At 43.3% G+C, this 12,213-nt stretch overlaps 1 protein-coding gene across 1 annotated transcript in view; it reads left to right on the forward strand.

Moving 5' to 3' along the window:
• PRKCQ (protein kinase C theta) overlaps window positions 1-12,213 on the forward strand; it is a 41,161-nt gene that overhangs the window by 16,017 nt on the left and 12,931 nt on the right. The window contains exons 10-11 of the mRNA XM_084301249.1: window positions 156-334; window positions 2,751-2,924. Of these exons, the coding sequence (XP_084157375.1) occupies window positions 156-334; window positions 2,751-2,924 (353 nt within the window). The remainder of the gene's footprint in view (window positions 1-155; window positions 335-2,750; window positions 2,925-12,213) is intronic.

Raw genomic sequence — 12,213 nt, forward strand, 5'->3', positions numbered from 1 at the left:
AGAGCAGAGACATTCTGCTCACCTGACATGGCCACCACATTTACGTGTGTTTGAAAAGACCTTTTTAAAATTCTGTTCAAAATACCTTGTAAGTATTCTGTGGATTTTCTCCTTACTTCCAAGGGTTTATTTGAATGCTTTAATGTTTGTTGCAGAGCCACAGGGCATCTCCTGGGAGATTCCAGTGGAGGGCACAGGGAAAGGAGAGTCTCTAACAGAACCAGACTTGGGAGGAGAGCAGCGCCAGATACAGCAAGAGGTCCAAGTGCAGCTAAAACTAACCATTGAAGATTTTGTTCTGCACAAAATGCTGGGGAAGGGCAGTTTTGGCAAGGTAAGCATTAAGAGACTGCAAAGCCACTGCATAGGTGTGCATTTTGCTTGTTATGATACTAAATAACATGAGGTTTCAAGGCCACTTAGGGAAAAACAAACATCTCTATGCCCTCAAAGAACCCTTGTTCCAGCATGACTGAGTCTTGAACCCAGTCTTCTCCTCACCCGTTCCTCTGCCCCATTACTTGCTCTCTCAAGAGCACCCATGATAGGAGAGGAGAAAAATGACTCCTTCTGTGCAGGTTGTTAGGCCCTGGGCATCCACAGAAAGATGGTGAAAAAAGTCTTTTTGCTGTCCCCCCTCATGCAGCTAATCCCACCAGTTTAGCCAAGCAACCTTGGTGGGAGGCAGAAGCACGAGCCAGAAAGGTGAGTGGGGATCACCTCCCTTCTCCAGAGCAGCAGGTCCCAGCTGGGGACGCTGATTTCTCTTTCCCAGCTCTGATCTGTGCTGGAGCATAACACAAATTTCACAACAGCTAAGAATGTGTGCTTTTGAAACAAGAGCCACCTGTTTTCAGTAGTTTCATTAATCTTGATGAATGGTGGATTGTTCCTCCTTCTTGCAGATGTCCCCTGGAAGGAGACTCATGTTATTCAGTGCCAGCTCTGAGCTGCATGAAATAATTTCAGAGGGACTCTCCACTGTTTTCACATACAATAAGGAGAAAAAGAATCGTTATGTATCACATTGCTCAAATCCCAAACCTTTCCAAGGTGAAAGCTGCCTTAAAGAAGGCCTGCTTTTTGCCTGCTGAGTTGGAGCAATTGCTGCAGCCAGTTCTTAAACTGCAGAGATATTTGTCGTGTTGGCTTTCTATACTTGAAAATACTTGGCATGTCTAAATTTTGCATGTGAAGCAGAGCTGAGACATCTGAATTAGAGCTAAGTCACAATACCCCAAATTCCACACCCTGAATTAACCTGGTCTCAAGAACATAGATGTGATAGAAGCATTTACATTGTAAGGAAGAGACTTCTATAAGTCATCTAGTCCAGCCTTCTGCCCAAAACAGGTCTCCTCAGATGAGGTTACTCAGGAGCTTGTCTAGTTGAGTCCTGGACATCTCCACAAAAGCAGATTCTGCACCTTGCTTCAGACCCATGTGCTAACATGGACTCTCCAACATTGCAAGCATCTGTGTTTCTCTGCTATGCACCATGTGGGTGTGGAGAGGATGGGCTAGTTCGTGCCTTTCTGCAACAAACCTCACCCACGAGTTTCCTGTGTAGGTATCACTCCCGGTGCTCTGATCTATTTGGAGTGAGATTCACTTCCCCATAGAGGAGACAGGGTGTGCAAATCTCCACGCCTGAGGGATCTCTCCAGTTCTGCATGGACCTGGGGGAAGTTGAGGGCCGTACCCATGTGAGACCTCCCTTTGCATCAAGTCTAACATTGCCTGCCTCTGCCTTGGAAGTCACAGCACTAGTCACACATGTATTGTACTCTCCAGTTTGCTTGGGAGAGCAGAGCCCCGCCCAGAAAGAAAGTTTAAAAGTGTCCCTGCAGCATCTGCACTATTAGCATTTCTGGTCATTCACTGCAGAGACAGAGGGAGGCTCTAGGTTCTGTCTAATGCTGCAAAGTGAAATATATCAGTAGCCAAAAAGGCAAATAAAATTTTTGTCAGGGTTAAAAAACATCTGAGCCTGCTCAGTAAATAGTGTGTCTTAGTGAATTTCAAAGGTCTCTTTGATGAATCTTAGATATTTATTCAGTCTATGGGAAACACTGTTGACAGGCTGTTGGCATCAAGGTCAGGAATGGTACTGCCTTCCAGCAGAGTCTACCTTGCTTTGTGGTCTCTAGAAATTCCTTTCCTGCTGTTTCACCTCTCAGTTTCCCTGCCACAGAAAATAGGCAGAGTAATGTCTCCCCTGTGGTGTGTTTTGCTCTAGGTTTGCAGCTCTAGGGAGGAACTACTACTGGTGGACTCCAGTTTACACCTACTGAGGATCTGGTGCAGGGGATTTGCATTTCACATGTTGACAAAGCAATATTTTATGATTTGTTATTTAAAGTCAGAAAACAGGAAATGTACCTCATGAGGATTTGCATAAAGTTGGTTTCTGTCGTCAGAAGTGCTCAGCTCTCTGACAAGTCCTGTCCACATGAGCATGCAGCCCATGCTCTTGTAATTACCAAAACCTACTCATTCTTCCCCAGAGTCCAACTCCATAAAACTGTTCTGGATATGGGGAACAAGCACAAAGGCTACACAGTCTTAATAACTTAATCCAGACTTAAATATAAACCTTTTTAAGGTCTGCCCTCATTAATCCCTCATTTACCCATGCAAAATGTTCTGTTCAGTGCTGCATTTCAACCCATCTCGCTCAGCTCCCATGGCTGTGTTGCCAGATAAGAGAGAAGAATGTTGGTCTTTCTGAGCAGCTGTTTCTATCCTAGGTGTTTCTTGCTGAGCTGAAGAGCACAGACCAGTATTTTGCTGTGAAAGCCCTGAAGAAGGATGTGGTGCTGATGGATGATGATGTTGAATGCACAATGGTGGAGAAGAGAGTCCTCTCCTTAGCTTGGGAGCACCCATTCCTGACTCATGTCTTCTGTACGTTCCAGACCAAGGTAAGACGAGGATCTGTCACCTTCCTCCATGAGATGAGGATGCTTGACTGAAATAGGGAAACTTGGTAATGTGCTTCAATCTGCTAGATGTTAGGAAATAGCTTTGACATGAAGCGGTGTTAAGGGAAGGGATCTTCAGAAGGAAGAACTGGCTCCAGAATGAAGGAGCTCAGAAAGTGGCTCCAGAAATTTTGTCTACCTTCCCCATATTAACCTGGAGGGGAGGGCTTTCGAGAATTATGGCATCCAAGGCTGATTGAGGCTGCTATGCAAAGACAAACTATTAAGTTTGTCTTAATAAAAAGCTAAGGATGTGAAAAGGCCACATCCACAGCCAGGGTACAGATGTGCCCACACTGGTGTTATCTGAACCTCTTGCACCATGAGGCAGTACCATCATGCTGCAGTGACAGGCATGGATCAGAACTAGCTCAAGAAGCTCTGTTTATAGAGAATAAACACGCTGCCACTCACTTTGGGAATCTTCTTTGACCTCAGTTTCTGTTAAATTGCATCAGACGCTTCCTAATTCATCCAGGACCACTGGTGATGAAAGCTGCAGTTCAGAGGGGCAGTACGAAGAATCTTCACCGAAAATGCCTCTTGATACTCCAAACCAAAATTGAAGTAGCATTTAAATAATGTATAAATCTGGCCCTAAATGACAATGAACCACCAACTGATTGTCTTTTCAGAGCCTTTTCTACAGCCAGTCGTCTTAGTGCTGAAGCACACACATTGGAATAGAAAGAAAAAAAAAAATGATGGAAGGAAATCTGAGAGACTGTTTGTCTGTCTAAGCTACCCAAACAACTCCTGATAGACATTTGCTATCCCAGAGCTCAAATTCAGACCAACATCACTCTCACAAGGCTGCTTTTTCAGGGTTTTGCTAGGGTGCTCCCAGCTCTCACTCAGCCCCACGATTTAGTGACACAAATTACTGCTGGGTGTGAGGTTAGGACCTGCTCAGCGAGCAGCTCACTGCTTCTGCAGGGTCAGGAGAAATATAACCTCTGCCATATACCCCAGTTGCCTAAGAGATGTGGCACCTGTTTAAAGACAGATTAAATTTATAACAGGGAATGTCTGGGAAATGCCGTAAGGGGTGTGACACTGAGCCCAGGCATTTGTGTTTAACCCCTCCAGGGCTGTTGGTGAAGAGGATAGCAGGTCCCAGGAATTGATCCTTGCCTGGAGAGGAAAGGAATTAATTAATTTTTTTTTCCTAGATTTTAGTGGAAAAATCAAATTGCCCAACAAAGCAAAGACAATCAAGGCTTGATTAAAAATACAAAATATTCACCACCATCACAGCTTTATGAGGGAATTATATTCCAGAGAGAATTGCTTGGGCTGATGGTAACTCCAGGTGCCCAAGGGATGGCTGGCTGATACCAATGGCTGATGCACAACCCTTGCGTGCAGCAACTGAGCCCTGTTGTCTGCCATCCAGCTTGGTGAAACCCCATTCTGGAGAACAAGTTAGGGTTGGATGTAGAATGGGCAACCTGCAGCTCTGTTTTTTGTTAAGCACTCCTACAAAAGTCAATTTGACTCATGAGACCACAGCAAGAAGATGATGACCAAACGGGATCAAGCCAGGAGCCAGGTGGGATTTTCTGACTGTTTGGGGAGGGCTGAGATGGGGCTGAGTCGAGGAAAATCTTCAGGATGGAAAAGCATTGAGTGCCTGCAAAACTCATGGGTGCCTTGTGATCTTTTCCCAAGTGATCTTTTCCTTCTCTTTCTCCTGGGCAGTGTCACAAAATTGCCCTCTTGACATATAGAAAGAATCTCCATCCATCTCATCCCGAGTCAACATTGCCACATTAAAAATATTGGATCTCTCCATTTTGCCCTCTAGTTCACAAACACAGAAGCTGGAAGGTGTCTGTCCAGGCCAAAGCTGCTCTGGGCTATGATTGATTTCTGGCTTACATTTTTCTCCTCTGACCTTTGCAAACCAAGCAGTGCTCACTCAACACGTGAGAGTCATTCAGAGCAGGAGAGCTGTGACAAGCCATGGACTGTTTTTCACAGCTCAAAGGAGATCATGGTTCATTCGTAATATCTTTTGGAGCAATCATTTTAGAAGCCAGGGCAATGCTGTTTAAGGCCCCTCTCTGGACTTTAATATCAAAAACTTCTTTTCTTTGGAAGGCTCCACTGGACAGATAAGTAGTTTCAAACAGAAATGCATGTGTCAGCGCCTTTCTGAACCCTCGGTGCTTTGGTTTGCAACATTTCTGAGATGCTTTGGGTACTGAAGCCTCTGTAAAGGACAGTGAAAACAGGAAAAGTCCTACACTGAAACAAGAGCCTCAGCAGTCCCTGTGTCCCCAGAGGGAGAAAAAAAAAAAAATGTCATATAATCTGTTGACAGTTCTCTGAGCTCTAGGTTGAGTTTCTTCCTGGCCTCGACCCAGGTAATCAGTGCATGCTCAAATATATAAAGCTTGACAGCCCTTCAGAGAAGTTTTTTAGGCACCAGGCTCCTAATGCCCCTTTTTATTCCTACAGAGTGATCAGTGCTTTCAGAACTCAGAATACTTGTTGTGTTATGTTACATTAGAATAGATTCAAACACATGTTGTTGTTTTTTGTTTTTTCCAATCTGTTTTTGAACTTTTTTACTTTCCTTCAGTCGTCTTTGCATCCCGATATTCAGCTGACATAATTATATGGTGTGAATTTTAACAGCAAGCTCAGAGAGTTGTTCTGGTTTATTACATTTAAAGAGACACCGTTATGTTAAAGAGAAAGAAAAGCATGTTTATAATTCTTCAATATCCCAAAATGTTAGTGTCTAAACACAGTGAATAGCACTCCAGTGCTTGCAACTTATTCTTCTTTTTACATTTCACTAACACTCTGTGATAAGAATAGTCTTTCCCTTTTTGAAAGTCACTTTCATTTCTAACCGTTTCTTTACTTCATTGACCAGGCTTTTATTCACACTCTTCACCTAAATGCAAATTAAACCCATAGGTTTTTTGGCTGGTAGTACAAAATAGCAACATAAAAGACTATCTCAACCCAGAACATAAGTAATCTTTATTGTAATTTAGAAGCAAATGTTACAGAAACGTTTCTATTCTGCTGTACTGGTATATTATATATTTCCAAAATCCTAGTGGTGAGACATTTTCACATGCTCTGTTGTTTTAATATACTTCATACTGACTTTAAAATCTCTTACATTGTCAGGAGAGAGAAAAGGATTGTAAATAAAAGCGTGGTCTTAATTTACAAATTCTTAGACTTTGAAGTGTTTTACATGAGTATTTCCAGGGGGTTCTCATCAAAATGTCTTCTCAGACTAAATTATAATTCCTGCAAAATTTTCCAAGGGCAATTTTGCTTTTCTCCTCTCTTTGTCTTGTCATTAAAGAAACAGGGCTGAATTATCTGACATGAATCAAAGCATGTGGGTTTGGCCCATGTGTATATGAAACCCACTGGATGTTCATTCTCATCACCTGGCTGTGCCACAGACTCTCTGAGAAGTCCATATCACAAGATGAGATGTCCTGTGAGGTCAGACCGGATATCTTTCTAACCAGCATCCTGATTTTGTCATCGACCAGCAAGGAAGGCTGAAGAAGCACAGGGTTAGGCAGTGATTTTTCCATGGAAAAACCATCCCCAGCTTTGGTGCTCAGCCATTTAAGAGACAAGATCTTGAAGGCTCAAGGTTTCTAAGTGTCCACCTTCCTGGTCCTTTGTTGGGGATAAGTCATCTTGGAAATTTCTGATTCAGATCTTGTAAGCCAAATTTTAGCCAGTTGATGGAAAAGCTGGGGAAAAAATAGGAAGTTTAGGGAGGCTTTGGGGATCTTGCAATCTGCAAAGCAGGCAGAAAAACTGGCAAGGTCTTGTTCGATCCTGGCCAGAATTTCAACGTGGTTCAGTAGAAATAGCAGCATCTCAGCAGAGCGTTGGGATTTCAACAAGATTCTGCCAAAGTACATGTGAGCATCTGTAATTATAACATCAAAAATCTGAAGTCTAAAAGACACTTCTAGGTGGTGTCTGCCTATATGGAGGGAACAGGTGGATTGTCTTGGCAAAGAAAAGAGGGGGGCAGCTCACAGACAGGGGCTTTTAAGTGATAGATGATCAATCTATTAAATATACACATTCTAATTGCCTTCCTGTTGCCCAGATCTAAGGTATTTCTGGTCCCAAAAGCATTCAGCTTTGACTGGGATTTCTAAAAGCCTGCAGTGTAGCTGCTCAGTTCTTTGTCCCAAAAAGAGTCTTCTTCTTAAAATAAAAACATTATTTTTTCTCCCTATTTTTCAGCTGATAAAATATTCAGGGTTTCATGAAGTTTGCTACTTTTTGCTTAGCATTAGGTCTGGAAATTTTTTTATCCCCCTAATTTTCACAGAAATTTGTATTCAGACTGAGAAAATCAGTGTCTTTCCAAGTTCCCACCCTATACTGATAGGAGAAGCCACTTTCTCTTGCAAGACAGGGCTGACAGTGACTCAGTTTACCACTGCAGGTGATGTACTCTTTTTGCTCTGAGCCATGAAGAAGGGTCCTGCCATACAAGAACTTGAGTGATAGGAGTTATTGCCAGCCATGTCTGCACCCGTATGTATACCTATATATCTTTATATCTGTATATAAAGATATTCATATGCTTTATAGTAAGTAGATGGCCACATAAAACTAAGCATCCCAAATAGCAGTTTAGTGTGCAGTCAAAAACGCTGGCAGTGCAGAAATTAGAACAAAAAAGAAATCATGAGACGAGGGACTGGACTGAATTATCTGACAGCTAAAAGAAATGCTGCCATCTCCAGAAGACAGACTGATACTACACAGGGAGAAAAAGAAGCAAAGTCTTTAGACCAGAGAACAAAATTAAACCTGGGGATGCTTTAATCTGTAACAATTTGGCGTTGCTAATCCAGATGATGAAAATAGCAAGGTCAATACCTCTCTTGGTCACCTACTAGCAAGGAGTGACCCTGAATTAACTGATCCTCGTGGGAGAAGGTGCGACGGGGAGCTTGTGCATTGCTCGCTTTCCTACAGGATGGGATTCTGTGAATGAGACAGCAATGGTCACTGGGTGATGTGGTAGAGAAGGGCGGAGAGATTATCATCATTTATCCCATGAAATAAAATAGATCCAAAGCATGGATGAGCACCCAGAGGATTGAATTGTTAGGGTGCTCCTCAGCATGGTTGTAAGCAGTGATACCTATAAATCCAATGTGCAGGCACATTGTTCGTGAACAGCATGGACTGGGGATTCAATAGGCATTTTGAATATGACTATTATGTTGCCTATTTAATTAAATCCCAGAGATTCAACCTATGCAGGACCTGCTTTTCTGCAGCACAGCATCACAACCTCTTCTGGTGTCCCCATCTCCCTGCAGCTTGCTGGGATGGGAGCCCAGGTCACAGCACCTCTTGGAGTCAGACATGGGGGGGTCCCAGGGCAGGGGAGAGACCACTCAGGAGGGCTGGGCTGAGCTGATGGAAAATGTAAGACAAGAAGCAGATGTAGGAGCTGCATCATGACAAACCTTTCTCTTGCAAGGGCCAACCTAATTCAATGGGCATGCAGTGGAGTTAGGGCACTTACTCTGCACTAAGGAGCCTTATCTGCAGGGTAAGGGTAATGCTACGCGGTCCTGAAACATTAATTATTCCAATATCCATCCTCCTGGGAGCCCTGGGAAGAAGAATTTTGCTCTGCAGTAAATGGTGTTAAATAGTATATTTGTATGTGTGCAAGTGCTTTCAAATGCAAAGAAAACAGAATCTGATAGTCCCCACAGAAAAGTGCTCTGGAGGGCTTCCAGCTGCTTTGAGGATTTTAAGAGCCTGTTCTAGGCTGTACCTTCAAAAGATCGATTTAAATGCTGCCTGCTTTGTACTCATTGTTTATAAAGTTGAAAGCGTTTCTGATGGTGACTATTCATTCTCACAGTTGCGTGCAGAACAGAAGCAGGTTGGTTTAACTCCTTCCCTGCCACGTCCTGGGGAGATCAGGCGGCTCCGCAGAGAGATCAGCTCAGCATGGGCACTGAGGGACTGACAGGTCAATAAATTGAATTTCTGCAGTAACCTGGTGGGGTGGAGTTCACCAGGGCACTGTGTTATTTTGCATTCAGGATGCATGCTTGTACATGTCTGTGTTGTATGGCTCTGTGTTGTACGGCACCATGTTGTAGTTCTGTCTGCTGTAGGAGCAGAACTTCATCCTCCCACAGAAGGGTTTGTCATGGTCCCTCTGGAGCGATGGAGAAGGTCCCTGGAAGATGACCTACTTGTAAGGAATGATTGACACATTGATGTCCTCAAGGCAGCACCAACTATCCTGGAGCAGCACCCATTGTGTAGGAAATGTCCTTCCAGTCCGCCTTGAACTCTGGGGTTATAAAGGATGGCCCCAAACTCGCTGTAAGAGCAGACTTGTTCTGTTCTACTGAGTTTGGAACAGTGGCCAGAAGTTTAACTTGAGTGTTTCTACCCAAGGATGCTCTCAAAGGGGGTCAGCAAGCTGTCCGTGGTCTGTCTGCAGGGCAGCCAACAAGGGTGAAGGGGGGGACTCCCCCCAAGGCTCCTTCAGAGCTTTGTAGGTCTCATTGCTGAGGGACAGCATTCATGTTTTCTTGCTGAGCACCCCTGACCTGGGGCCATCACAGGGGATACAGGCATCTTATCTTCTTGTCAATCTTGCCATCTCAGCTGCAACTTCAGATGTACCTTCTCAACCCACTCCCACCTGCTCTAGGCCCTAGCAGACTTCAGAGCCTTGTAGAAGCAGACTCAAGAAGGAGCCATCAGAAAACTTTCCCAGGACAAGAGGAAGTGTAGGTTGCAGCCTGTCTACAAACATGTCCTCCGTGCCATTCATAACCCTTTTTGCCCTCTAGCACACTTAATTTTTAAGTGGTTTCAAGCAAGTTTTTTTCCACTTCCTATTTTTAAGCTATTCGATGTCTCCATAGATCTCAGGCTTTGGTAGCTGTCTCTAGTAGTTCATTGCAGTTTGCACTGCTTAATTACATCTCTCATAACTGCATACTTAAGGTTGATCTCAAGCAGTTTTTCTCCATAGGCCATGCCAGACAATGGACCTTTGTAAGAAGCAAGGGGAACTCCCCATTTCAGGTTAAAAAACTCAGAATTATGCCATCTTTCTTTTCAACAGCATTTAAGTAGCATCCCTAGCACCCTATAGACCATGAACATCATTAGTAATTATTCCTAAGTCAGGTTTGTAGTCTTCAGCTTCATATCTTTAGGCAGTTGAGAGGCTGAGCTCCTATAATGATCTTTGGATGCCAATTAATCTGAGATGCTGTCCACTTTTTCTTTCCCATCATGGCAGAAGGATGTAATAAGATTCCCCAGTTCAATTAAATGTGTGCATTAGATGGTTGCGCAAATCCATGAGCAAGCAGAGCATGACTCCTTGTTCTGCTAGGTGTGGACTTCAATTTGTGCTTAAAGAGAAGCAACAAAATGTAGCCAAAGTCAATGAACCTCCCAGGAAAATACAGGGTTTTTCTCCTTCCCAGTCCACTGAAGCTGAATCTGGCCCATCTGAAGACCCATGAGGTTCCTCCTGTCTCAGTGTCATCCATGCAGCTTCTGGTTTGCTGTTAGCTAAACCCCATCTTCTCCCTGTGTATCTTCACAACGAACACCAGTCAAATGTTTTAACTGGCTTCTGAACTTGTGTTTCCAAGATTTGTGCATTTCTGTACTAAATTACCCATCTTCATTTGGTCTTCTTACTTCCTTAAGCTGACTTATGTCCAAAGACCTCTACAGATGCCAAACCTTCAAACTGAAAGACCTGCACCCAGTTATTTATCGGAAAAAAATTGTATTCTTACCATGGGAGACCAGCTCTGGCCCTGTGCTTGTCAGATGACAGGTGGGGTTTCCTGCCAGACTTCCATTTAAACAAGAGTACTGTAATTAAAAGGAGCTGGCTAAAGAAATTGCACAAATTAGAGCAGACAGCTGTTATTTGAAAAGAACAAACACTGTGTGTTTTGTTGTTGTTGTTTTGTTTTGTTTTAAATGGCCAGCTCTTGGCTTGCTGCCAGAGATGCTTACATTGGATTTTATGGATAAAAAATCTTCCTTCAACTGTTAAAAATATACGTGAAAAGATCCCCCCCCCCCTCCAAGTTGTGATGGGTGCTAGGCAACAAAAGGAGCATATTCATAAACTTTAGCGTAGCCTGGAGATAACTAACTTGAGAAGTTTAATAAACAGAGAAAATACGGCATCCATTTTATTTTATTCATGCATTTTTGCACAGAAGCTGAGAGTATTGAAATAGAAGTTTAAACTAGGAGCATCATAGCTTGTTGTACAATACAGAGAATGGAGCTCTTCCTGCTTTATAGGTAAAGTGAGTGGTTTGAATCAAAAAAAAAAAAAAAAAAAAATCTGATATCTCCCTGGTGGTGAAGGCAGTGAGGGGATCAATATGGCATACACCAAAGGCTGGAAGGGAAACCTAGGTGACACTTTCTGCTGTTTGTTTTCAGTTCAGAGATTCCCCCATCCCTCTTATGTACCAGAAAGAGAGTTTTCTGCTGTCCTGGTAGAATAGCTGATGGTTGCACGTGATTGGGAACAAGGACTGGATATTTTCTCAGTCTTCTTTGGCATGCAAGCACCCAACAAGAATGCAGAAGAATGAGTAATTAATGAGTATTGGCACGTAAAATCCTGCCTTATTAATAGAGCAGCTCCCAGGCTTAAAATCAAACAGAACAGGTTGCTGCATTTGGCCAGTGTCTCTGGTAACTTGAAAAGGGGCAAACCCATGTTCGCCCATAAAAGATATATGGGAATGCAGGTTATACCAGCCTGAGTTCACTCCACTGAACGGATGATGATCAGGGCTGGGACCAGAGGATTTGCTGGGATTTGCTTCTGCCTAGTCCCCCAGTAAACCTGTCCCTCTGTCCTTCCATTAAACAAGCACTGTAGAGTCACTCGTCCCCTTTTAGGGACCGTTGAGCTCTGCTGGTAAAAAGCAATGGCACCAGCTAGTTATTAAGTGGATTCACAAGGTTTGCTAATGCTAATTATACAAATTAAAGCATAGAGGGTGAGTATAGGCTTGGAGAACAAAGAACAGAAATGAGGAATTTGTAGAAGAAACTGCTTTCTCTCCAAAACCCTGGCTGTAATCTTTTCCTTCCTCTTTTTGAGTGATTTCTGGGTGTTCTTTTTCAACTTTATTTCCCCCTTCCCCACCCCTAATGTTCATCTTGTCTTATTCTC

This window comes from Netta rufina (genome assembly GCF_964035555.1).
Source record: "Netta rufina genome assembly, chromosome: 1".
In the NCBI taxonomy this organism is placed as follows: Eukaryota; Metazoa; Chordata; class Aves; order Anseriformes; family Anatidae; genus Netta; species Netta rufina.